Source organism: Haemaphysalis longicornis, unplaced genomic scaffold (assembly GCF_048455015.1).
Source record: "Haemaphysalis longicornis isolate Haplotype H1 unplaced genomic scaffold, Haemaphysalis longicornis Haplotype H1 scaffold_10, whole genome shotgun sequence".
NCBI lineage: Eukaryota > Metazoa > Arthropoda > Arachnida > Ixodida > Ixodidae > Haemaphysalis > Haemaphysalis longicornis.
The window spans coordinates 12057233-12085152 of NW_027526204.1; the positions used below are offsets into that span (position 1 = coordinate 12057233).

The following is a 27920-nucleotide window of genomic DNA, read 5'->3' on the forward strand; positions in this document are numbered from 1 at the left end:
CAGTTCTTTCATGTGCAGGTCCACCAATTGCTCGTGCCTCCCAAATGTCTCTTTTAGTATCTTGATCGCTTGTTCATAGTTGCTTTCGGCTGAGAACTGAAGTCCATCAATCGCTGCGGCTGCTTTGCCAGTTAGTGTCGACATGAGGTAGTTGAACTTCTGTGCATTGCTCATATTAGGCCTCAAGTGAACTGCTGATTCATATTGCATCCAAAATCTAGTCGATTCAAGGGAATTTCCACTGAACTTAATCATTTCTAATTTCGGCAGCTTCATAAGCTCCGTGGAGTCTTGCGCACCGTGCGTTGCATGACTCGCCGATCCGATTCTCTGTGCTTGCGCATGAGCTGACAGCATGCCTTCCATTTCCTCCTTTAAATAGTTCTCGATCTTTGAAGAGATTGCCGCAATTTTCAAGTCATATTCTATCACTCTCTGGAATTCGCTGTCCTCCACTTCATCCCTCACATAACCTTCCATCTGCTCGTTGGACTTCACCAAGATTAATGCGTGGCAATCTGAGCTTGCAATCTGAGCGTGGATCTGAGTGTGGCAATCTGAGCTTGCGTGGCAATCAGGTGGTCTCTGTCGGCTCGTTGTTGCATTTGAGCCTCAGCCACATTAATTAGCTGCGTGACTTGTGTTTGCAACGCCCTCCTCTTCTTCATGACGACTTCCTTGCTCATTTTTCTTTCCCGAATTGGAAATTCCGCTTATGTTGGCTCCGTGGGTGTTCGGCCTGCAGCGATCTTCTCGTCCTCTCCAGGCTGCTTTGCTGCTCCTCCGCCGTTGTCTTCACTGCTGTGTGATGGCAGGTTGTCTTCTCTGGGTTGCAGGGAGTTGTACCCTGGTCACGGCACCATCTTTAGTAATGAGAGACCGCAGGACATTTCCACAGCGTAGGTTTAATGAGAAAGGAACAACAGAAAAGCTAGATGATGATGGTTGCACGCTCCATGAGGCAAGGCTTCTTCTTCCTCACTTCTATTGTGCCTTGTACGGGATACCGCTGATGATGGTCTTCAACAGCTGCCAAAGGTAACAGTGGCCCATTTTCTGCAGTTTTTGGCTTGCAAGAAGATCCACAGGCCCATATTACGGCCAGAAGATTACCTATGCACATTCACAAACTGATGCCAAAACAACAACCTCTGAGGTTTTTACTGCGAGACACACTGGCCTTAGAAACTTAATTTTTTAAATGCAGAGCATTTCAGTAACTCACAATGTCACCCGCGTTGACGTCCGTAGTCGTAGTCCGCACCCCTCCCCCTACACTATATAAAAAAAAATACTATCCGGCGCCTGGTTTCGATCCCTCGACCCTGCGGGCGGAACGCAATGTACATGGTGCTCTACCCACTGTGCCACAAAGCCGACACAGAATGGGAGGCTACGAACGCGCCTTATATCCTTGACTCATTCAAACTATGTCAAGAAGCTGCTGATACAACGCATTCACTACCACCAACTCCCCAAACACTAAACGTTAACGCAATACACCCACCCCCTATGCGACGCATTTACTCGAGTCCCCCTCGCGGGGAGATGGGCCCAATTTTTTGCTTTCCAACCAATCTTCATGAAACTTTAAGGGGTTGTTCAGTTTGTTTTTTTAGGTGATTTCGAAAATCCAGTTAGTTTTGATATAAGGCATTTAGTTTGCGAGATAATTAAAGATCTGTCTTGATCGTTCTGAAGAGCAATGAAAAAAAAAACTAATCAACGAAAAATTACCAGCAATGCATTATTAGATAACAGAAGTTGTGGAGAACGAAATGTGGGAAGCAGTTTTCTTTTTTTATTTTGCAATCACATAAAAGTTTATATCAATTCTAATTTTTAGGTTTGAACTACTCCTGCTGACTAATTAAAAATAATGCTAATTAAACAACTACTGAAACACAAAATGCAAAATCCGCTTCCAATATTGGATAGTTTAAACATTCAGCTTTATGCTGCAAAAGCAATTATGTTTCTAGGTGCTCCACATGCTGGAATGTACCTCTCAAGAATTTCCTGTTGCTGCAATTATTGCTCGTGGCGAAAAAGGAGAAAATTATAAAAAAATTTTTTTTTTCATCGAAATCAGACCTGTATGGCTATTATAGGTACCTTGTACTATTCAAGCGCCAACTTTTCGCAGAAAAAACTGTGCAAACTAAGAAAACGTGATACCTAAAAAAATGCATCTTTAGGCAATTTTTTGGTCCCCAAGACGCATGTGCCTTCTTAATTAACCCTAGCGAAATTTCCCTTTGCCAATTAGGCCTCAAGCCATCCAATTTAATAAATTATTCCACTGCAACTACTTTAGCTATCAGCCGCACATGAAAATGCTGAGAGGGAAATGCATGCTTTGCGACAAGTGGCAAAATGTTCCTACTCAACCAGAGAACCTACAACATGAGTAGCTTGATGGCACCGTACAATAAACCTTAGTAGCCTGCCAACAAGATTTGTTGTTTCAGAATGAACTTGTCAAGGCATTCTATTCCTTCAGTCCTGTGGTCGGGTGTTTTCTATCATGGCAAGTGATACTTTATTTCGTTTGTGGATTACACCTACCCTATTTACACGACTGTAAGTCGGCTCGAATGTAGGTCGACCCCCCAAAATTGCATCTCTCAAAAAAAAAAAAAAAAAAAAAAAGGGAAGAGCGCTGCCTAGAAAATCGTATCGCAAAGAGAACCTCTTCTGCCAACTACCAATACGCCCCATACGGCGGTTCTTCCATCAATGATCGATGCTCCCACAAGAGCTGTGCTGTCGTGGTGCGCGTAGATAGAAAAGCTTTTGGATAAGTGCACGGAATAACCATGCGCTGTGGGTTGAGTGGGAAACTTTATTCGCAATTATGAAAACACATTCGCTGCGAGATGACAACCATCGAAGCAACCGGCAGCGGCCACTACCGCGCGATACCAAAACAAACAACATGGCGGCTGACGTAAGTAGCCGCACACGATTTCCTTTTATTCGTGAGTACGTTACTCGCATTTAAGAAGCGTTTTGTTTGTCTCTAATAAACAAAATGAGTATTAGCGAATCCCTTGATTCAATGCACGGTGCTAACGTAGCCACAATCATATCACATTGTTCAGTACACTTCTGAATGCGATAATGGGAGGTCAGTCGCACTAACTATGGTGGACAAAGGGCACAGATCAGGAACGCCAACTTTCAAAGTCGGCATCACCTTTATCGACACCAGAAATGTAAATTAATACATTACGATTCAGCCATAACTTTGGAAACGAGCATGCAAAACTGAACCCACCTCGTAGCACCCCCGATTTCTCGTTTCTCTTGCTGTTACCAGTGGTACATGGTTCGATTTCGATTCTAAGTCGACCTCCCAACATTGGATTGTCAAATTTGAAAAAGAGGGCCGACCTAAAATCGTGTAAATACAGTAGCATCAAACAGAAAAGCCTTTCGAAGCCAAAGATAAGCCTACGGTAGACCTATCCCTTTTGCTTTCTGTCACCCTCCTTAAAACCTAGCGTATGAAAAAGGTTTGCCGAGTGACGACAGCAAAACCTAAGCTGACAGAGCTGAAATGTGACACTGACAAGCTCGTAACACGGCTTCACGAGGACTTAGTAACGCTACTAGACCTGACATAAATTTGTCTTAAATAAATGTAAATCGGAGATAAATTGGTCGCAGTTAGCACAGGACTGGGACAATTCGAGATTAATGGGAGAGGCCTCTGCCCTGCAGTGCACGTAGATAGGCTTAAAAAAAAAAAAAAGGAAATCACTTCTTAAGGCGACAGACAATACTGTCCCGAAAGCGCAGCATGTGGATACTATCAAGCTGTGAAACCATGAAATAACCCATTGTCATGTGCGCACCACAAATGTGCAATGTTACCAACTGGTGCTACCAACCAGTTCCTAGCACTAATTCCAAGTACACATAAAAATGTGAACCTCACCTTAGCGTTCACTGAACATAGCAGCAAAGCTTTTTGTAGTGCTGAACTGAAGCATGCATAGCTTCACTTCAAAACAAAGATACGAAAATTGTCTATCGTGTATTTGCATATGGCATGTGGTTTAGTTCTTTAGCTCATTAAAGGAGCCATGAAGAGAAAACACAAGTTTGGTTCATTCGAAAGATTGCCTCGTTAGAACCATAACGACACCACTTATAACGCAAACTTCGCTCAAATAAGCTACATAATTAGGAAAAACGGGAATGGTCATGCGACCCACCAGCTCATTTCCCGCAACAGAACCTATGCCGTCACATGGGCTAAGCTCTGCGATTGGCGGAGGCCGGCAAAAGCAGACGCATGTTAGGCAGGGCTTACAGTTTGCATAGCGAGCTAAATGCCCGTGAAACATACTGCACATTCTTTTTATGACAAAGAACGGTGGAGTAAACGGTTGAAGTTCCGAACGAACACGCAAGCGTGTGCGCCAATGCGTACGAAACAACCGCCTGGCCGAGCTCGACATCTCGCCGTCGCGCAGACGAATTTTCGGGTTCGAAGCGCTCTGACCTTGGAGGAAAAATGCCGTAAACACCGCGCATTAACGCTCGTATCTTTCTGGTCGAAGCAGAGAGCTCGCGCGAACGGCTTTCCATACACGACACCGGCTAACTGGCATAAGCGATACTGCTACTGAAGTTGAACTATTATTAACCGTAATAAAAATACGGCACATACGTACCAGTCTGTATTCGTCCGTGGCGACGGCGCTGACGAGGCAGCGGTGCCGACGGCAGGGCGTTCGTCTGTTGTGGCTATCGCGGAATGGTCGCTTTCCCGTCCACCGCGTATCCCACAACTCTTGCCGCTCGTGCACTTAGAAGCGTTGAGCGTTCAAGTGGTGTGAGGTTGTTAAATGCAAGCCCGAGCTCCTCGGCGAGAGTTTTGTTCTCCGGATCAGGCGATTCCATGACTAGGGCTGCGGGTGCACTAGGTTTTACTAGTATTTTTAAAATGGCCGCCGTCTCGATCGAACTGCGTGTGGGTGCTATATGGAGTCGACATACTAAGTATCTGTTTCATGGACCGGCGCTATGACGCCATTGTACACGTCACGGAATGTTCAATTTTAGCGGGAGATTTAAAATTTTGGCTTAAATTGCCTTATTTCTCAGTGAATAAAGCATCATTTGCTTCCGGGAAAGCGCTTAGGGTACTATGAAACACCTAATCTTTCGAATAAAACAAACTTTTGTTTTCTCTTCATGGCTCCTTTAAACTTTGGCGTTTGAAATGGGCATTCGAAATGGCTCCTTTGCACTGGTGCCACCAAAGTTTAATGAGCTGTAAAATTAGCTCCAAGCAATGCACCAAAAAACCAGTTCCCTATTGCATTCATGAGTGTTCATAGTTTTGTGTTTGTGTTTGTGTTGTGTTGTGTTTTATGGCACATAAGCAACTTAGGCTATCATGCGCCAAACAGAAGGTTTTGTGTATTTTGTGGATAATAACGGTTACATCACGTAACAGCTTTACAGCTTGCTTAGAATCCCTGCTTCCTTGATAAAACTAAAAACGGAGGAAATTTTAACAAGTGCGTTTTCTCCTAAAAGTAGACTGGGGTGAAATGGAATGTGTTCGTCGTAGAACAGCCTAAAATGCTTTTTCCTCAGGACCTCAAATTTCGTACATGAGAGTAACATGTGGTTTACTGTTAGCTCTTGGTCGCATTCCTCACATCTCGGTTTATCTTCTTTCATTAGAAGAAAGTTATGTGTCAGGTGTGTATGTCCGATGCGGAGACGACATAAAATGACTTCTGTGTAGCGCTCCTCATGTTTGCTTGATTCCCACTCTGCTATAGTGGGTTTAACTATGTGAAGTTTGTTGTCTGTTTCGTTATCCCATGAGGACTGCCATGTTTCTCTGAGTTTACTCCGTATAAATTTCATACAGTCGCTATGAGGAATATGTACTTGTGTTACTGTTTTACTACCAGCCTGCGCAGCACATGCATCGGCTCTCTCATTACCATTGATCCCAACATGGCTAGGAACCCAGCACAACTTAATTTCCTGTCCCTGTGTTTTTGCTGTCACTAAATTGTGTATTATGTCTCCTATTATGGGTTGAGCTGCATTTTTGTAATGTAGGGCTGTGATTGCGCTGAGCGAGTCTGTGTAGATAACACTTTTCGGAATGCTTTCCTTCCTTATTCTTTCCACAGCAACAGCAATTGCATAAGACTCCGCTGTGAAAACCGAGGCGCACTGAGGTAGTCTGATCACCTTCTCCCATTTACCTTGTATTATGGCACTCCCAGCATAGCATGCTGTTTTGGAACCGTCTGTGTAAAATGAGGTGTAGCCTTTGTATTTTTCGTTTAGTGCCAAAAACTCCTGTAATATGTGTTCACGCGGTGTTTTCTTTTTTTGAAAGTGTGTCAGTGTAAAATCGCACACAGCAGGGAATGTATACCAAGGTGGTAGTTGTTTTGTTCTATGGGCAGTCCCAGGTAATGTGTCCAGCATACCAAGTTCTTGGCATTTCTCTTCAAACCGAAGGAGCAACGGTCTAATAGCTTGGGGTTTGTTATTAAACAGTGTCCTAGATGGGCATTTCGTGACTATGGGATAGCACAGATGTTTCGGTAGTGAACGGATCTTTAGGATGTATGAGCACGTGAGCATGAGTCTTCTGTATGTAAGTGGCGGTTCATTGGTTTCAACATAAAGACTGCTAATGGGTGATGTCCTATATGCACCAGACGAGAGTCGTAAACCTAAATTATGTACGGGATCCAGTCGTTTTAAGTAGGACTGCCTTGCTGACCCATACACAATGCAACCATAGTCTAAGCAAGAGCGTACAACGGAGCGATAAACTTGTAGGAGGCATGACCTGTCGGAACCCCAGTGTTTACGAGACAGAACCTTAAGTATATTTAGAGCCCCGGATGCTTTCTTTTTCAAGATATTGATGTGAGGCAGGAAAGTGAGTTTTTTGTCAAATGTTACGCCGAGAAATTTGTGTTCATTTTGTATGGGCAAATTTATTTCTTTTAGGTGTAGGGTGGGGTCTGTCTGCAGGCCTCGTTTGAGTGAAAAAAGAATAGCGACTGTTTTGTGTGGTGAAAACTGGAAACCATTTCTGTCTGCCCATGTTGTCAGTTTATTTATGGTCAACTGTACTTGTCTCTCGCATGTCGTTACATTGGACGATGTGCAAGCTATTTGAAGGTCATCAACATAAACAGAATACATAATCGACCTTGGAATTATTTTTGATATGGAGTTCATTTTGACGACAAACAATGTTGTGCTAAGAATACAGCCCTGAGGGACCCCGTTCTCCTGTACGAAATTCCTCGACAGGGTTGAGCCCAGGCGCACTTGAAATGAACGATTTGCCAAGAAATCATTCAGGCAGTTCAGCATTCTTCCACGTATGCCTAATTCTACTAAATCCCGCATTATTCCAAACCTCCATGTCGTGTCATAGGCCTTCTCGAGATCAAAAAAGACAGCAAGACAGTGTTGTTTGTGTATAAATGCTTCTCGTACGGCATTTTCAAGGCGAACAAGATGGTCAGTTGTTGAGCATGCTTTTTTGAAGCCGCACTGGTGAATGTCTATAAGTTCATTTGATTGTAGGACAAAATTTAACCTGGTATTCACAACTAGTTCAAAAGTTTTGGCCAGACAGCTCGTAAGGGCTATTGGTCTATAACTACTAGGGGAGGTTGGCGGCTTTCCGGGTTTTAAGAATGCTACAATAAAAGCTTTTTTCCAAGCTCCCGGCATTTTTCCCGATACCCAAATTTTGTTAAAAAACTTCAGGAGTGCTTCTACAGCAGGACCAGACAGATGAGCGAGCATTTCGTAATGTATATCATCTGGCCCGGGGGCGGTCTGCTTACCAGCCAAAAGAGCTCTCTTTAATTCTTGGAGTGTAATTAAACTGTTGTACGTTTCGTTTGTGCCACCAAATGTTGGCAGTCGTTGTTTCTCAGCTGTGTTTTTATACTTTAAGAAAGCTTGTGTGTAGTGTGCGGAACTTGATACTTTGGCAAAGTGTTCACCCAGTATATCTGCCTGTTCTTCTATGCTTGTTTGCACATCTGGTGCTGTTAAAAGGGGAAGTGTGTAGGGGGAGTACGTCCCGTTTAGCTTATGAATTTGCTCCCATACCTTCTTTGATGTTACGGAGCTGTTTATGGACGAGACATAATTTTGCCATGAGGCTCTCTCAGCTTTTCGGCGAATGTACCTTGCTTTAGCTCTTACCTTTTTAAAATTTATTAAATTTTCCTGGGTTGGGTACCTTCTAAAGACTCCCCATGCTTTATTTTGCTGCTTTTTTGCCTCCTTACATTCTTGAGTCCACCATACTTTGTGGTTCTGCCTCACCACTCCCGTGGACTGTGGGATAGCTATGCGTGCAGCATTAACAATGCGGGATGTAAACACTTCATTCAATTCGTCAATACTAAGAGTGTCTGAAAAAACTTGGTCTAAATTTGCTTCCGAAGCAAAAAGTCCCCAGTCGGCAAACTGAAGTTTCCACCTGCGTGGTTTCGTCGGGATAATAGTTGGTGAAGATGTTACGCTAATGAGTACAGGTAGATGATCGCTCCCATATGGGTTGTTTATGATATCCCATTTAAAATCGCTAAAAACAGATGGTGAACTAAAGGATAAATCTAAGCAGCTCATCTTTCCTGAGCTTGGGGAGCAGTATGTAGGCTTACCAGTATTCAGTAAGCAGACATTATTGGTCAAAATCAAATCTTCTAAAATCTGGCCTCTTACATCAGTTTTTTCACTTCCCCAAAAGGATGAGTGGGCATTAAAATCACCTACTATTAGGAACGGTTCTGGTAACTGATTTACTAAGTCTTCTAAATCAAGCAGTGTTACCGTGAGTTGTGGTTCCAAGTACACACAGCAGACTGTGATTGTTTTGAATACAAGCATGGTGGCAGCTACTGCTTCTAGCCTAGTTTTCAGTTTATGTTCTTTAGCTGCAATACCATTTTGCACAATTATGGCGACACCACCAGAGAGCCTATTCGCCTGCTCTCGGTCACAACGAAAGACCTGGTATCCTTTCAGTATGTTCTTATGTTTAGGACCCAAGTTTGTTTCCTGAACGCACAAGACTGCAGGTGAATGAGTCGCGAATATTTCTTTCACGTCATTTAAATTATTTAAAAGTCCTCTACAATTCCAGTGGACTAGGAATGCCATGTTATTTTTGTATCAGGTGAAAACTACGTTTTCGGTCCCGTGATACGGTTTTTGCCTTTCTTTCCATTTTCAAGGGAGTTCCGCCGCACCACGGAAGTAGACGGCCGAGAACCTCCCTCAGTTGTGTCCATTGTCTCCTCCGAGACGCTGGAGGTTCGTGCAGAATGCACGGGTGTTGAAGTGTTGGACCTAGCCGTGTGGGCAGAGGTCTTCGGGACTGCCAAACCAGGGGTCCGTGCAGCCCGCTTTGGGGGTGGTGGAGCAGCACTAGCTGCTTCCACCGGGGGCGCGGGGGGCCTTGCTTCAGCCTCACTCTGTGTGGCTTCAGCAGGCGCCGAAGACAGCTGTGATGCCGCGCCCTGTTGCACCACAACGGAGTAGGATCGGGTATGCGCTGGTGTCAGTCGCCTCCGTGCTTCACGAAATGTAAGGTTTTCAGTCACTTTCAGCGTGATGATCTCTTTTTCTTTTTTCCACGCTGGGCAAACACGAGAGTATGCTGCGTGGTTGCCCTTGCAGTTTACACAGAGTTGTTGTTCGGATTCACAGTTCTCAGTAAGGTGTTCATTGGAGGCACATTTGGCGCAGGTGTCTTGTCCCCGGCAGCTTAGCGAGCCGTGACCGTATCGTTGGCACTTGTAGCATCGGCGAGGATTTGGAATGTACGGTCTCAGTTTCATTTTTGTGTATCCTACCTCTACGGATTCTGGAAGTATGCTGGATGCGAAGGTAAGGACCATGTGTTTAGTCTGGATTTCTTTGTTTTCTCTTCTGATTTTGATTCTATACACATTTGTGACGTTCTGTTCTTTCAGACCTTCGAGAAGCTCCTCCTCAGACACGTACTTCAGGTCGTCATCGGATATGACTCCGCGGACCGTGTTGAGTGACCTGTGTTCGCTTATAGTTATAGGGATCTCACCAAAAGATGTTAGTCCTGGCAGTTTGTCACACTGGTGTTTGTAAAGCAGTTCGAGTAGGAGGTCTCCATTAGCTAGTTTTTTTACTTTGTAGCCTTCGCCAATGGTGGCAGTTAGGGTTTTTGCGACAAGAAATGGTGAGACAAGTCGGGCAGTTTTCTCTTCATCGTTGCTGTGAACCACGTGGAAGCGTGGGAAGTTCGTAACGTTCTTCGTGAAAAACTTAGCAGTTACGTCGGTGCCCCCTCTTTTACGAGAGGGATCAGTTGTGCGAAAAAAAGAAGCCATAAAATGAAAAATCTGTTCGGCCATGGTGCCAGCCGCCCACCGTGGAGCCCAACAAGGGGACAGGACAGGAACTCGCGAGCAAGTCCTGCCCACGCCAGCTGTACACCACGACTATAACCTAATATGGCTGAACTCAGGGTCGTCCGCCACACAAGGTTAACCCTAGCCGCCAGGAAAAAGGGAAACTGAGAAAGAATGAGACGACAGGAAAGTTGTTAGAAAGGAGACAGGAAAGCGAAAGGTGAAGGGAAGGACAGGAAAAGGCGACTGCCGATTCCCCCCGGGCGGGTCAGACCGGAGGTGCCGTCTACGGGAAGCGGAGGCCAAAGTGGTGTGTTGCCTCCGCCAAGGGGCCTTAAAGGTCCAAGCACTCGGCGTCGGCTCAACCACCAGGACCCTCTTTTCCCCGGTCACGGCGCTGCCACGCACGGCTAAACGTGGGTGCTCGGGGTCCGTGGTGTCGCACAGTACACGCAAACATCTGCTTTAGCAGATGCCCCCTGCGGGGGTTCATAGTTTTGAAAAATACAGAGATTACAGTTTTGTGACCTGTTTTGTATATTGTTCCTTCAAAAATGGCTGGCTATCTCCTAATATCTTCGGAACTAATTGACTGATTGAAAAAACAATCGCATATTTGAAATCGGTGGGAAAAAAAGCAGCAGGAGTGGCAAGTTTCACAGAGTTTACATAAAAATTAACAGAGGTTATTTTAAGAGCAGTGTCCCCCCTTAAAAGTAAGCACGGCTGTCATGCAAGGGGTATATATTTGCCCCAAAAATTAGGATGTGGTTCAGCTCCTCGAGACACAAACACTTGGGTTGCACCGCGTTACCAACATCGGGGTAAAATAAACTACACTCTTCCCCTTCACAAAACGAAAAAAAGTTCAGCCAAGAACTCAGAACCACAGCCACATTTAAAGACAGCGGCTGCTGCACTTCCAATCATGTTGGCAGTCACTCAACCCAATTTTGCCACCTCTGAAGAGCAGGTAAGCGGGAGGATGGGCAAGAGAGGAGCAGCCCCTCCCAGGTACTCACAAAGTGCCGACTCATGCCCGCCGCAGAGGCCTCCACGATGCAGAACTTGACCTGCGGGTACTCCTCTGCCAGGCACCGCAGGCAGCCATTCATCGCCTCACAGCCGGCTACTCCCTGCAAGAGGAGGAGAGATGGACACGATCACCGCGGGAGTGACCCCCTCCCGGTCCACAAGACGTTGGCCATCCACTTGGGGTGTTTAACACAGCAAAGCTGCGCCCGGGTTACGATGAGGCGCACCGTAGTGGAGGGCTCTGGATTAATCTTGACCACCTGCAGGGAATCTTCAGCGTGCGCCGAAATCCCCTCCCTCAGAAAAGTGGCCGCCACAGCCGGGAGCGCAGCTGCGTCCTCGGGCCTAGCAGCAGAGGGCCACTGAGCCACCGCTAAGGTGGGTTGGTATTCATCAACTTGCATTTAACTGCTTATCGTGTGCAACTCAGCTGAAGTTCTCTTTCATGATTGCTGGGCCAGTAAGATAGAAATCAGTGCCAAGCAGAACATCTGTCCCTGTGCCAGACAGAGGTTCCTCCAATGGACACAAAAAACAAAGCTCAAGAATTTGCGCACGTTTAGGAAATCAAGGCAATGCAACTCCTCTCGTAAAATTTGTACGTAAAGCTTAAGTGCGTGAAATCTCTAACAGCTGAACGACTCCTTCACGTTGGGTAAATTTTTTCTTTCACCCTTAGCATAATTAAATATTTTGGTATCGTAAGCTTCATTCCAGAAGTAATTCATTAGCAGAAAAGTAGAGCCACACAAATATTGAAAACGTTCAATACTTTGCAAGTGACGTTTCCTATTTGATTCAATTTGCAGCCCAGTTTTACTTTTAGAAGTATTGAAGAGTTTCTAATACTCGGAATTTACAAGGAAATGAAGACATAAAGGTTGGTTCTGCCGCAAAACACAACATGCACACTTCCTTTTTTTTTTAAAGCTTCACCACACCACCCAGCGTTCAGTTGTCTTTGCTGCAATACCCGGCAGCCATGTCGAGAAACCTAACTGCATGCCCTTTGCGCAAAATAAGGCATGCATTAACTCTGCCGTATGTTAGCTGAAGTGGGGTGCTGATTGGACATGCAAACCAACAAATAGATTCTGCCACCGATGGCATGAGTACAGGAACAAGAGTTACTGCATATTGGCCATGCCTGCAACACATGCCTAGCAAGTGACATTTGGGTTCGTCCAGTCCAGATTAAAGAAGCACTTTCTTGCTGCCGACAGTGCCAGTGAAGTGACTTCACAACATCCCCTTTCCACAACATGAAAGTACCACAGCCAGTCTAAGAACAGCCTCAAAAATTAAAAAAAGAAAAAAAGAGGATGTTGAAGAGCTCACATGTCTTCACGGCAAAGGCCTCCAGATTTTTATTCGAGTGCATTCTAACAATTTTGTCCCAAGCTGAAACCCTTTTATTTACACAAGTTTGAGCCATTTTTTTTTTACTGAGCAGCAGCATGTGAACACATAGGTGTGTTAGGTGCTCACTGAAAATTATCAATAGGTTTTATTTCTATAGCTATATCCATAGCTATACACTTGAAAGCAATGACATTCAGAAATATTCTGTTGAGCTTAATGTGAATCCCGGTCAATATTTACCCACATGTACAGAAAATATGCCAAGTGTGCCATTTTCCAAAAGCGGAAACCATGGTGCCAGGTTTCTCCGACTGCACTTGTCCACCATGGTGCTCGAGTGCCATGACCGACTACCCCAATAGAACCTATGGCATCCCATTTCTTGTACGCTTCAAGGGAGGCCAAAAAGTGGTTAATGCAGTTGTTTTGGAAGGCCCTTCTGATTTGTACAGCCATGGATAGAGGCAGTTGTGTCTTTCCAGCTCTCCTAGATGTCGTTCTAAGCTTCCCGTTGGCATGCATATCCTCTAGCCCGGACACTTTTCTCTCGGCCCATCCTTCCAAGCCGCGAGCCCTGCTCATGCCATCACGCATGACGACTCGAGACAAGGCTTGACCGGTCCCTCGGTTTACCACCTGGTCAGGGTGCTTCACCTGTGGAGCAAACCTGTCCCCAATTTGACTTGGTCCCGTCCTGCTGTCACAAGTCTCTGGGAAAGGTCAAAAAGCCAATCCGTTGACAGCACTGCGAGGTCGTAATCGTATTTCTGTCCACTGCAGAACCAAGTGCCCCTCCATATAGTACAGTCTACACCATTACAACAGACCCTCTTAATCCGGAAAAAAAATGTCCGCTGTAGCTGGAGTATGCAGTATCCGACTGGGAAGGGGGGGGGATGACTGGTATCGCATAACTTCGTTCTTTCTACACGCCTGCAGCACCTCTGCAGAGTGTTTCGCGGGGGCAAAGAATCTCCTAAAGACTGTTTCCAAAGGTTAGCACCCGCACTTGGAAAAGGCCTAGCGCATGCGGTCAAGTGTGTAAAGACGCATGATAAGCTGAGCAAATAAACCAAGAATATCACTAGAAGCAATTATTAACCAGCTACAAAAATCAGTCATGTCCATCAGAATTCGCTAGGCTTCGTGACGAGGCAGAATTCCCCGAAACCATTCGTCAAACAAATCGGATTGCTGCCTAAATGTTCTCCCAAGGGAGCTGACACACTTTTTATGATTTTAGTCTGGTCATCGAAACAGCCGATACGAAATAATCTGATGGACAGCTGTGAAATTGAAAGTTAGACTAGTTGGACTGCGCACGGTCACCAGCAGATTGCACAAGATGTATGGGAATCAACCTCCCTACTTGAGGCATTTTTTACCTTTTTCACCGAACGGAATGGGAACGATGCATGCGTGGGAATAATAAAGACCGAACTTCACTGAACCAGGGTTTTTTATTATTACATAAAAAAACGTGAAGAGGGGAGACTCAACTCCGGGTGGACCACTTTGTGTATTTGATAGCGCTGTTGTTCAATCTCAGTGAAGTCGCGTTGAAAACGTGACTTCAGTGTCGCGTTGAAATGAAAACAGTCGCGTTGAAATTAAAACAAAACTGATGTTGAAAGGCCATTTTCTGATCTAACTTGAAACAGCTTTACTTGTTCCAGCAATGGCTGGAACGCTATGAAAAGGCACTCCCAAAGTATCGTTCAAATTCAACGATTTTGAATAGGCGCGGTAACGAAAAAGTTAAAATGCATGGGGACCAAACAAACCAACAGAAATGGTCCGTTGTAACCGGATCCGCTGTAATGAGCTTAGACTGTACTTCCAAGCACTCTCATCCTGCGCAGAGTGAATCCTTTCCTTGCCCTGCACCCAGCTACCAGTGTCCTCCTGCTTCTCGTCCCTTCTCTTGGTAGCCACCCACCCACTCCGCCATGATACTGCACGAGGCAATGTCACAATAGTCCACAGTGGCTACACAGGGCCTTGAGCAGGCTTAGGCCTGGAGAGCAGCCCTGCTTTCTGTCACGATTTAGCCCCGCGTACGTGAACCTGGGAGGGTAAGGGTACCCTCTGGTTGAGAGACGACATGCAGCGTGCTGGTGGTGATGGTGACTGACCGCGAGCTTTCGACCTTGGGGCTATCAGCGTGCCTTCACTTCGCGATAACTGCAGCTACAGTTGACTCTCAATAATTCCAAGCCGCTTAATTGGAAGCGATGTTTCGGTCCCAGCGTTTTTACATGCAATTCAATGGCAGATATCGCTGGATAATTCCAAGCTAAAACCCATTACATCGATTATTTGGAAGTTATTTGAAATAAAAAACATCAAGGTGACCCTCATTCCTGGATGAAATTCAAAATTTTCCAACACCAAAACACCACCGTTGCTGTGCACTATGTTGGCGCCATCGCAACGGAGGCAGCGCAAAGTTGATAAAGCGGCAGTTCAGTTGAGAAGCACTCCAGCGTACACTTTTCAAGTCCTCAGCCTTCTGTGCTGTGCACAGCTCCATGTGAGGAGTTTGCGCGGTGGGCACTTCAAGCTTCAATTTTAGTGAGAAGCCTCAACTATCAGGGCAACCCATGTTGTACGCTCGAATCGGGGACAACAGTCGAGATTCTGAACAAAATCAAGAAGGGGGCATGTGTTGTGGACTAAATGATGATGCTCCCATTGTGCTTAATGTTTAATTGGAGGTTTAGTTAATTCGAATATTCTTGTATTAAGAAGAGTCAACTGTATTATAGTCTCACATCTAACCACCTGCTGCACAGTGGTCTGGTTTGAGTTACGTCATTTATGTCATGAGCCTTGTTCAAAGCCCACTCGTCTAATCGATCAACGGTGACTGCATTACTGAGCATGTAAAAAGCGAGCATAATGTGTGATTCTTGTCTCTCCCAGGTTAGTAACAGCGCTCCCTGCTGCTTTTTATTACTGGTGCACCAAACCGTCCTCAATTCTTGGTTTTTGATAGCGTGGGTGCAATACAGGCTCCACTAGACTTGTTCGAACATTGTGATGAACACAAATCTCAGCATTCCGTGCTTGCTTGCTTGGCTACATTGCTGCGTGACCTTCAGAAGTGCCCATGTTCGCAGCACAATGGCGTTCACCAAGCGGTGCCACTACCCCACAGCTTTCAAGCAAAACGTAGTTTTGGAGGTGGACAGGACTTTAAACCTCCAAAAACAGCGCGGCTTTGGCGTGGATGAGAAGAACGAGTGCTGATGGTGGAAACAGCGGAATGAATTTTTCAACTGCACTGCCAATCGAATGGCCTTCACAGGACCCAAGAAAGGCCGACACCACAAGCTGAAGGATGTTGCCGACTTTATCCGAAAGCAAAGAGAAGGTGGAATGAGCATGACAACAAAGATAACACAGGCGAAGGCAAAGGAGATCAGAAACATTCGAGGCATCGCGCGGACTCAGTTCGAGGCCAGCAGGGGCTGGGTCACTCCTTTTGTGAAGAGGTTTGGGTTCAGCCTGCAATGGCTGATGTCCGTGTGCCAGAGCCTACCCTCCGACTTTGAGGAGAAGCTGGTCACATTACAACCGGAATTACCGTGCGACTCTTTGCCGATGACTGTGTTGTTTACACTAGTGTGCATGATGCTGCAAACCGAGTGAGGCGGCTAAACTCTGCCCTCCACAACATAGGCCGTTGGTGCGACACCTGGGATTTGAAAATTAACACTAGCACAACAAACTCTCTCCAATTTAACTACACGTTGAATGGCTCCCAGGTGATTCAAACAAATTTCATAAAATATTTAGGCATAACAATCACGCATACATTGAAACGGGATGTTCACATTGAAAACACCTGCACCAAGGCCTTCAGGCATTGTGCTTCATTCGTAGAACTGTCGGCAGCCCCGCCTCATGTCAAATTAACGGCTCTTGTAACACCCATCCTCGAGTATGGCAGTATAGTTTGGAACCCACATCAACAACATCTTGTACACAAATGAGAAAAAATTTAAAATAAGGCACTTCGTTTTATTTACTCCAAATATTCTAGAGACAACAGTGTAACTTCGTTGCGCATGCCAGCGCGCATTCCAACCTTGTCGTCGCGTCGCAGTGTTGCCGCTATGAAGTTCATGTATCTTTTGTATCGGGAAGCTATAAACATAAACAAAAGTGATCACCTTAAACCTCCTCACCGACACTCAACAAGGACGAATCATGACAAACCTTTCAGACCATTTAGCAGTTGTACAAACACATTCAAGTATTCTTTTTTTCCGTTGGCCATTGAAACTTGGAATGGATTACCGTCGGATGTTATCAACGCCACATCGGTTCATAGCTTTGCTAGGAACGCGAAAATGTGGTTCACTTCGTCTTTGGAGCAGTCCAGGCATTCGGCAAATAAATTTTTCTTCATCTTGATTTTGTACCAAAACCTGAACAAAATTACATTGCAAGTGAGTTGTTACCTCTTCTTTGCGCATGTTTGAGTTTGCTCTTTCCCGCCTTATTTTACCGTATCCCGTATTGCATCTGTTTGCAAGTGTTTTGCAGCGTTTTTTGTGTTAGAAGAGACTCATTTATCTACACCGTCTTGGCTGTTGGTTCACGGAGTATTATCTGTCAAACTAAAAACACAGCGGAGAGCGTTCTTGCGTTTTCTTTTCTTTTTATGTGCTTTGGCAAAGGCGTGGTTGATTGTTTGTGTTCTCTTTATCATCCAAAGTTTACTTTTTGTGCTTATGTGTGTAATGTGAATTATGTGCCCACTTCCTGTATGAGCGTGACCAAGGCTTACCGTATTGATAAATAAATAAACAAAACAATGCTTTGTTATCAAGAAGCGGCTGGAAAAGGAGTGCAGACTGGGCCAGATTGGTAATGCCAATACGACACCAGTTCATTTTGAAAGTAGAAACTGCAGGCTACGATAAGCACTTCCACGGACGACAGGCGAAAGCTGCCGCTGCACATTACTTGTAACCAGAAGACTCTTCCAGCGGGGCAAGTGTTCTCTAAAAAACATCGTCGTGCGAGCTCACGAGAATGAGTAGATGAGTGGTGCCCTCGTCAAAGATTGGGTCAAGGCAATGCCGTGCTGGAGCTCTGCTGTTTCAGGAGTCACTCTTGGTTCTGGACTCCTACCGCAGCCACTTCCATGCTTTCAGAGGGCGGTGCAGATATTGTGGTGATACCTGGCAGCATGACAGGCCAGCTAAAACCGCTCGACGTGGCCATCAACAAGCCATTTAAGGACAGGTTGCGGCAGCATCACAATGACTAGCTGACACTTTAAGACCATCAACTCACACTGACTGGGTGTGTCTAGCTGATCTAATGGTGATAAATAAATAAATATGAATACATCTAAAGTGATGATAAATAAGTATGCTGGGAGCACCCTCTTCAGCACATGTAACAAAACTCTAGAACAGATGGTTAGTGCTGACCCCAACCACAAGAGAGAAATGCGGCGCAGAATAGGTATGGGCTGGGGAGTACTTGGCAAGCACTGCCAAATAACGAACAATAAGCTACCTCTGTTGCTCAAAGGAAGAATCTACAACCAGTGATTACGTACTGCTGGTCATGATGTATGCAGCTGAAACTTGGCAAACAACTAGAATGCAAACTTAGGTCCGCTAACAGGCCACGGACCGAAGAAGGATAGGAGTAGTACCCCTGCTACACTAGCGTCCGAATTTCATTTGAACCAAATGTCATTTGACTCAAATGCCAAGTTGTGCTGCTACACTAGGTTTTGAAATGCCGTTCGGCTCAAATGACATTCGAGCCAAATGAGCACCAAGGGAGACATTTGGGATTTCAAACGCCATTTCTAGCACTCTCACACGCAGCGTCTTTGATCGGCAATAAAAAATATAATACTTCCGTAAGTAAAACAAACAAAATATTCTTGTTTGTGGAACTTTGTTCACTGTTCATCTACTTAAAATATGAAATCAACATATTTAATTTTCATACTCTCAGTACCAGTGGGGCAGTTGCAAGAAAGAAAATAAAGATACACAAACGGCCACCGCATTTGTCTCTTATTGATGTCTCTTTTAAACTGGTGTCTCTTCTAATTAGACTGCTCCTAGATTTTATTGTTGCTTTATTGTACGAAAACGTAACGGGGTGACAACAGCGCCAGTACAGCACGGCGAGCAATTGTGAAAGCTTTCAAATGCCATCGAAATTCTGAATGGCATTCAAAGCACCCCATTTGAGCCAAATGACATTTGGTTCAAATGACATTTGGACCCTACTGTAGCCGGGGTATAGCACTTAGGGACAGGGAATAAGCTTCCCAAATCAAGGAACAAACTCAAGCAGAAGATATCATAGTTGAAATAAAGAAAAAGAAATGATTGTGGGCTAGTGAGAAGAAGTGAGAACCAGTGGAGCAGCAGGGCAACCGTGTGGATACCGAGAGACAGGTCTAGAAGAAGGGGAACTCGACAGAGGGATGAAATAAAGAAACTCAGGGCAAAGTATAAACTTGAGCAGCGCAGAACAAAAGTGGTAGGAGGATAACGGGAGAGGCCTTCGACCTACGGTGGACCTGAGTAGGCTGTTGTTGATGTAACTGTGCAGGCCCTCCGTAAGTGCACCATCTCTAATGCACTGGACTGAAGTGAGAACAGTGCGCTGTGGGAAGAGAACAGCCACAAAGAAGACAGCGATGGAAATGAAGACCACTGATGAAGAGATGAAGCGTAATACATAAAGTGCGCGTTCTACCCCCAGTCCAAGGTTTTTTTTTATTCGGCTTACATTTACATTCAAGGTTGTGGCCACGATTTGGGCCACGATTTGGAAATTTGCGGCCACGAGCTGCACATGTTAAATTCCGCAGATGATCCTCTATTCCGGCCTCCTGCTTTTCGCTGATTGCCTCCTGGGGCAGTATTCTCGAGTGTTGTCCCTTTTGCGTCCCTTTCAAAAGTGTCCCTTTTGGCGAGCCCTGATTAGCTAAAAGCAAACAACCGGAAGTGACGTAACGCAAGTGCGGCAAACCTACTGCCAACGCTTATTGCATAACTGGAAGTACGTCACGATGAAAGGGACTCAAAAGGGACATTTTCAAAAGGGACAGTTACGAGAATACCACCCCTGGTCATCGCAAACAGCGCCTCGTGGCCCACATCTTATCAAGAAGATGGCAGCCGACAGCAAAGAAGTTCCTGATGTCTCCCTGACGTCACACCCGACCCCAGCGCCACCAAAACCTACTTAAAGCCCGGACATCCTCAGCCATCTGGGATTTGCGGCCACGATCTGCACATGCTAAATTCCACAACTTTCTGTTGTAGGCAGGTAGACGTGTCTGTCTGGTTATATTGTGCTTTTTACCGTCACTGGCCGGCAAGTCCCCACATTGGTCTTTCGGGTTGTGGTCTTTTTGTCATGGGTATAGACCGTGTGCTTGTACCGTGCGCGTATAGGTAGGTTTGTCGCCTGTCGTAAACCTCAGAGGCGCCATAGAGAGAGATTTAGCGCAGGATCAGCCCCCCTCTGTGCGATTTGCCCCAGGTCTTCAGTTTTGGTACTATCAACATGTCTTGCGTTGCTCCTGCTTTGCACGGGTGATGTTGAGCTATATCCCGGACCGAAGATTGACGACGTCCTTACACTGATGAAAGGGTTCCACGAGCAAACAACTAGTTCGCTAAACGAGATAAAGCGGGACATTACGAACTTAAAAGAAAAAATGAATTCAATTGGCCTCAGCATCGGTGGCATACCCCTTATCAAAGACAAATTTGACGCTGTCAACGAATCTGTAAAAATAAGTGAAAATGACGATTGCCAAAACCACCGAGGACCTTCCACACGTCGTTGATGACATGAATAATCGCATGGGACGAAATAACTTGATTGTAAAAGGCATCCCCGAAAAGCCGAAAGAGGACCATGCCGAATCGGAAGAAATTGTAAAGGAATTCTTGTCCCAGCACCTCAAGATCAAAATAGGGAACATAGAGCGAGCCCATCGCCTAGAGAAAAAACGGCCCAACTTCGAACGACCGATAATTGTGAAGTTTCAATACTTCAAATCTAAGACCGAAGCTTTATCAAACGCTTTCAAGTTAAAAGACCTTGAGGCACCAAAAGTGTGGTTGGAGGAGGATTTCTCCCCCAAAATACAGCTGGCATGCGCTACAAGATTCGTGTTGGAACCCTTGAACTCAAGGGCTGTGTGTACTGCTACAATTCCCACACAGACAGTATCATCCAGGTATCTGTAAGTAACCCGCAAGCACTAGCAGAAAGCCCAGAAACAGTGAAATGACACCTTGCAAGCAATGGCTGCAAACCAACAAGACCAGAAACAATTTCAATGATAAGTGCGAACTTTCGCAGTATGCTGGGCAAAATTGATGCACTAAAAACATTTATCTACACATGCCCTGCAGATATAATAATTGGTGCTGAAACCTGGCTTTCCCCAGACATAGCTGACAGCGAACTCGCGCTCTCGACTTCGTTTGTACTTTTTCGTAAAGATAGGATCAGCACACCCGGGGCAGGCGTACTTGTTGCAATAAAGCACGAATTCCAACCTTCTGCCATATCAATCGATTCGCCGCTTGAACTCGTCTGGCTAAACGCTTGTGCCTGTTATAGACCACCCGACTGCAGCCCTGACTTCGTTGAATTACTAAGCGAGTCCCTCGAGGTAATTACGCTCAAATTTCCTAACTCAGTAATCATTTCAGCCGGGGACTTTAACTACCCCGCAATAGATTGGCCCACCTTATCAGTAAACTCTGCCCAAAATAGAACAGAAAGCATCAATTTCGCCAATTTGACTCGTTATTTTCAGCTTACTTCACTTGTGCTAGAACCTACACGTAGCAATCACATTTTAGCACTAATCTTTACCACCCACCCCAATCAGGCCATCACTCCGAGTTTTAGAAGAAATTAGTGACCAAAAGCTTATTCACTGCACATTTTCTTTGCCACGCGCAGGTAGAGGGGAAGTTACAAAACAAATTCAAAATTTACTTGCGCAGACATAGAAAAGATAAGCCGTATGATGACGAGTTTTGCGAGCAACTTTGAGGTTAACTTCAATAATCAAAATGCGGACGAAAACTGGATGGCGTTTCGCGATAAACTCAAAGAAATCGAAAGTGCATGCATACCTCTAACGACAATAAAGACAGGGATAAACGACCCACGGTTTACGCGAGAAGTAAAAACATGTTTAAACAACAAGAAAAGAGCGTACAGGAAGGCGGCAAGGACGAAGTCCGCGAATGATTGGTTAAACTACAAAAAAGTCAGTAGTGAGGTAAAAATTGAAATTCATAAAGCTAAAGAGAAATACTTTAACAAAACCCTTCCGGATACCTTAAGTAGTGACCCCAAAAAATTTTGGAGTGTGCTGAACCCTAAAAATAACCAACCAAGCTGAAAGATGATAACGGTATCGTGCTTCCTTCAGATGAATGCGCAGAATCTTTCAGCAAACATTTCCAAGATAATTTCACGCGCGAACTCCCGCTCCACTTCCTCACATCACTGCACATCCCTATATCACACCAGTTTGAGCCTATTACAATCACAGTAAATGGTGTCAGCTGTGCAATTGAAAGACTTTCAACCACTACAAGCCCTGTCCCTGATGGCATAACTACAAAGATTCTTAAGATTACTTGCTGTGCATCAGCTTACTTACTAACCCTGATATTCCAGCAATCACTAGAAACTGGCTGCGTGCCAAAAGACTGGAAAGCTGCGCACATAAAGCCATTGTTCAAATCTGGGGACAAAACGCACCATACGAATTATCGACCTATATCTCTGACTTCTATTTGCAGCAAATTATTTGAGCACATATTGTACAGCCATATAATGACCTACCTAAACCAAAACAATCTTCTGCTCCAAAACCAACATGGATTCCGACAAAACCTTTCATGCCAAACATAGCTTTATGAATTATTGACTGACCTTCACAAGTCCCTTCACATGTCCCTTGACACCAACACTGTTTTTATAGATTTTACAAAGGCCTTCGACCGTGCCTCACAAACGCTTACTTATAAAAATTAATAGCCTAAACCTTGATTACAATACAACAAGATGGATTGGTGAATTCATAACTAACCATACGCAGTCTGTTAAACTAAATAACTACATTTCCTGTCCTATTCCCGTCACATCGGGCATCCCACAGGGCTCTGTCCTTGGGCCCCTTTTGTTTTTGATTTTATATCGATGACATCGAAACTGGCATAACATCTTCCATTCGTCTTTTCGCAGATGATTGCGTAATATACCGGCAAACAACTAACCCCACTGACGTATCTGCTCTTCAATCTGACCTAACGTAACTATCGAAATGGTGTGACACATGGCAAATGGGCATAAACTTAGAAAACATCAAACACGTAAGGTTTTCTTGTGCGCTTGACCGGCCCTTAAATCGCTATACAATAAATAACAGAGACGTACAATCGGCTTCATCATATAAATATCTTGGAATTTATATAACCTCTGATCTGAGCTGGAACTCACACATAGAGTACATAACCAATAAATGTTTAAAAAAACTGGGTCTCTCTAAACGTCGATTACACCCTGCGAGCTTGAACACTAAGCTCCTCGCATATAGTACTTCGCTTATTAGACCATCATTGGAATATGCGTCAGTTATCTGGAACCCGCATTATCATTACCTAACAAATTTACTTGAGTCTGTGCAAAGCCGCGCGGCAAAGTTTATCTCGTCATCTTACTCACGTCATCAGAGCGTATCTGCCCTAAAGCATTCCTTAAACCTCATTCCACTCGCCATGCGCAGAAAATATAATCGACTGGTTTTTTCTACTCCGTACTTCACCACGCTTTTTCATCTTCCCAGTTCCACCTTCGAACTGCCAGTTAAGTTTCCGCCAGACTAGACCACTCCCGTAAAACTGAACCAATTTTTGCAAAAACAAATAAATACCAAAATTCACCTCTTGTCCTGAGCATTACAGAATGGAATGCGTTGCCCAAACACATAGTATCTTCAACAAACTTACCATCTTTTCAAACGGCGCTATTATCATATCTACAAAATGAGTACCTTGCGCAAATAGATGCAGCTTGACTTTATCAATTTCAGGCCCAGTGTTACATGTTCCTTCATTGCTCCGTCTATGTTATGACTTGGTGTTAAATGCTCAAGTGTGTTAAAGTGTTAAATGCTCAAGGTCTGCATTGCTCTTTTAAAGCACATTTTGTGTCCATCGTTAGCCTGATGTCAAATTTCTCATGCAGAAATTTTATTTTTTGCCTTGTATAGGTCAATCTTCCATGTTTTTGTTTGCATACTCCTCCTATGTATATTATACGTTCAAGTTGCTTTTCTGCTTTTCTATGTAATGCCCTTCGGGGCTTTTAGGGTATCTAAAAAAAAAAATTGTTTTTTTTTTTTTTATTTTCTGACCTTCCAACTTTCGGGAGCCAGTCTCAATTCTTCGAGGCCGTACTAGATTGAAGTTAACTCTTTCGCTACCGCGCCTATCAAAATCGATCAATTTGATCGATACTTTTGGGAGCGCCTTTTCATAGCGTTCCACGCGTTTCTCGAACAAGTAAAGCTGTTCGGAGTTAGATCAGAAAATGGCCTTTCAAAATCAGTTTTGTTTTCATTTTCGCTACGGAAACGAGATTTTTCATATGCTTTTGAATCAACTGGGTGTGGAAAAGGGGCGTGGTCATCGTGCGTCACTGCTACCAACGAAGAATGCGTGCAACTCGTAATTACTCTGCACCAGCGCTTGTTTTTTGCTATCAGGGCGTGAATGGGGAACTAGCAAACGATTTTCGATCGTCCGGTTCGCGCTCTGACAGTAATAATCCCAGAAGTCGTCTGAAAATGTCAAGCAGTGCCTGATTGCAAAGCTACTTTATGATTTTAGGCAGTTTTATTGCCTTTGCGCACATTGTTCTAAGTACTGTGGTAGTTCTACTTACCCCAGGACCATTCGCAAACAGTTTACAACAGTTTCGGTTTCGTTTCTGCATCGCGAAATTCATATTTAGCGCTACTACGCAGTTACCCAACTTCAAGGCTACCTGCCATGGCGCCTGGAGCGTCCGCGACTGATCCTCGAACAAAGCACGGCGCTCCTGATTTCCCCCCACCCTAACACGATTTCTGCGATAAGAACTTCAGATGCAAGTCAAAAGATCACACCCAGTCGCCAGATATCTGTTCCGCCAAGGACAGCGCTTCAAACCGGCCTTACACTGCCAGCTGCTCGTCTTCCAGTTTCGTTTCCATGCGAGGGTATATCCGGGTGTCTAATGTTGCTGCTTAGTTGAACTGTCTATTCGGACGGAGTCTCCGATAAGTTTTTGTACTTTTTCATTTGAAAAATGTTAGGTGGCGCTGCAATAGAGGAGGCTCGTTGTGCTGATTTTTTTCATCGCGCAACTGCTACTCGGCCAAAGATGGCAGGGCACGATTCTAGCTCATCGTACCTCATTTTTGCGAGCAAGGCTACCATTGCGAGTAATAAGATGATAATAAAGCTCAGCTTTATGTTTTGAGAGATAACTGACCATGAACGACAACAAGCATCAGCCACGGCGTTCCGTTTTCAATTTCATGCATGTTTTTTTCCGCATCGCGTGCTAGTCCCAAATATTGTGCTCGCTGTAAATGAAAAGTCAGCCATTGACATGATGTTTTTATGTTATGTGGGGGCAAATCGGTGCCTCTGATAATGACAAACTGGCAGGTTTATTCCGAGAAACCACCCGAAATTGCACATTTTGAATTGGAGGTTGGGCTTCACCGCATGACACGAGCACCGTGCATACTAACATTTTTTTTTTATATCTGACAAACTGTTCCGCGCAAGTCGACATTTTTCCTAGGGCGTGTTTTTGAAATGTTTCCCTACAAAATGTATATTCTAATTTTTTTCTACTACCGGTGGTTTGATAAACACAACTCCTTTTTTATCATTGTTTTCGACAACTTGACAAAAATTTTGATTTTGATATTTTTTTACAACTATGATATATAAAACCTTTAAAAAACTGGTGTTATTGGAAAGGCCGTTAAATAATCTGCATTTTGTGTTCCTGCAATTAGTGCCTAACCAATTTTTTAGCAGGAAAAAAAATGTTTTCTTGGACCCCTAAAATTAGTCAATTTTCCGGCGGTAGCGAAAGAGTTAATATGGCAAGCAGATTGCTATTACGCATTTTAGAAACATATCACTTCCAACATAGCAATTATCAAAGTCGGTTTCAATTCTCCAAAGGTCACGCAGAGCATCAGAAAAAAATCAGAATGGGCCAATTTTCTTTACACTCAATTTTCTCCGAGGTTTCACAGTGAATCAGCTCGCCAAATGCCTCCCAAACAGCTTGAACTTGTCTTTGCAGTGATACCTTACAGCCACTGAAAGCAAACGCTGACATCGAAGCCAGAGAGAAAAAAACCCTCGCCTGCGCGTAGATGTGCACCACAATGGTGACGCCGGTCTTCTCCCGGTCAACGGCATCCAGGAACGCCTGGCCGTCCTCCAGCTGGATCAGGTTGCCAAACGTCGGCCTGCATGACAGCCGACAGCGCTCTGACCCACATGCGCCACGCGCGCCTTAGCGTGCTTGCAAACAGCCTTTTACAATGAGAACGCTACCAGCTGTCCATCAACAAGCTCCGTTTTCGATTCCCCCACCCCTATGATGGTCTTGAGCACATCAATAAATTTGGAAAAAAGTTTCTGTAACGACTTTGTTGTTGCCTCTCTACGGGAAGAAAACCTCTGTGACATTGCTGCACAGGAGACTCAAGTAACTTGACTAATGGGTCTTCGGTAGAAGCATGTTAGCCTCGATTCAAGCATGTATGCACCTGCTTTCATAGCTGCAATGTCGCAAGTCCCAAGACAACAATGGATAGTCAGCGGTCAGTTCCAACAGCTAAAGCTGAATAAGGTGCCCATGAATGTAGGCTGTTTACTTCAACTATGACTTGATTCCTTGTTCTCACATGCTTGTCTAGTGAGTGTCGAAAGCTTGTTGATACCTGCTGTTGAGTGGGTTTTCAAATCAGGTGGGAAGGATTTGTTGCCACCAATAGTGGCAAAACATTGCAAGAAAAAACATCAGCTGTCTTCGGGAGGACCATGAAAAATGCAACGTTTCAATCGAGAAGGTGCTTCTACATATGGCACAGGAACCATGAATGCTAAAACCTTTTTTATATAGCTAGGAAACTGCCGTAAGAAGACCTCCCTTTTGAGAAGCATTAATAAAACATTTATTTATTTACTACTGCACCTCACGTACATCCTTTATTATTGCCTGTTTTTGAGGCACGATTTTTTAATAATTAAAATTAAAATAAAGGTATTGATTTCACCAATTTCCTTTGTTCCTATTATTTAGGTATCCAATTATTTTTGGAGGCTGACATCATTATAAATGGCATTCCATCACCTAGATTTATAACGATGTCAGCCTCCATCACCATCATCCATCACCTAGTATGCTGCACTAAATACTAAATAATCAAATAAGGTGAACGAAAAACACTGTCACGTGCTTTAACCCGTACCAAAGCTGACGCAGCATTGCCTCGCCCAGCTATCCCCCAGAGTGGCGGTGTTTCGTAATCTTCAGTTAGCAAAGATGACAGCCAGCAGCAAAGACGACGATGGGCCATCTTTGTGGAGCAGGTTATCTGTGATACCACAGTTCAGACTGCAGCTCTCCATAACAAAGCCCTTTTCCATTTCCTTCGAATGGCAGTTGTGTTGTGGCACCTCTACACTGTGGAGCCACAACAGGCGAGACAATCCGCGTCATCTCAGGTACATGCGACAGTATTTTTGGAGACCCCTGAAAAGGGGTCAACCACCGACGGCAGTGGGAGATTGGGCCACAGATTGCTGTTGCAAAGCAGCCATGCCAAACCTCTGGACCAGCAATGTCCAAGTTTCTTATGCCGGTCAAGCCATACCCCCTTGTACGGGTGATATGGTTTACCTCGTCTGTTTCTTACGCATGCTTCAAAAAGGGTTACACCATCGATAAAAAATTTTCCAAGGAAAACATCAAAGTGCAAGACTTCGT

At 44.7% G+C, this 27920-nt stretch overlaps 1 protein-coding gene across 1 annotated transcript in view; it reads right to left on the minus strand.

The window, feature by feature from the left end:
- LOC144158191 (phosducin-like protein) overlaps window positions 1-27920 on the minus strand; it is a 55146-nt gene that overhangs the window by 15158 nt on the left and 12068 nt on the right. The window contains exons 4-5 of the mRNA XM_077688883.1: window positions 26289-26394; window positions 11444-11557 (exon numbers count right to left, since the gene is read on the minus strand). Of these exons, the coding sequence (XP_077545009.1) occupies window positions 11444-11557; window positions 26289-26394 (220 nt within the window). The remainder of the gene's footprint in view (window positions 1-11443; window positions 11558-26288; window positions 26395-27920) is intronic.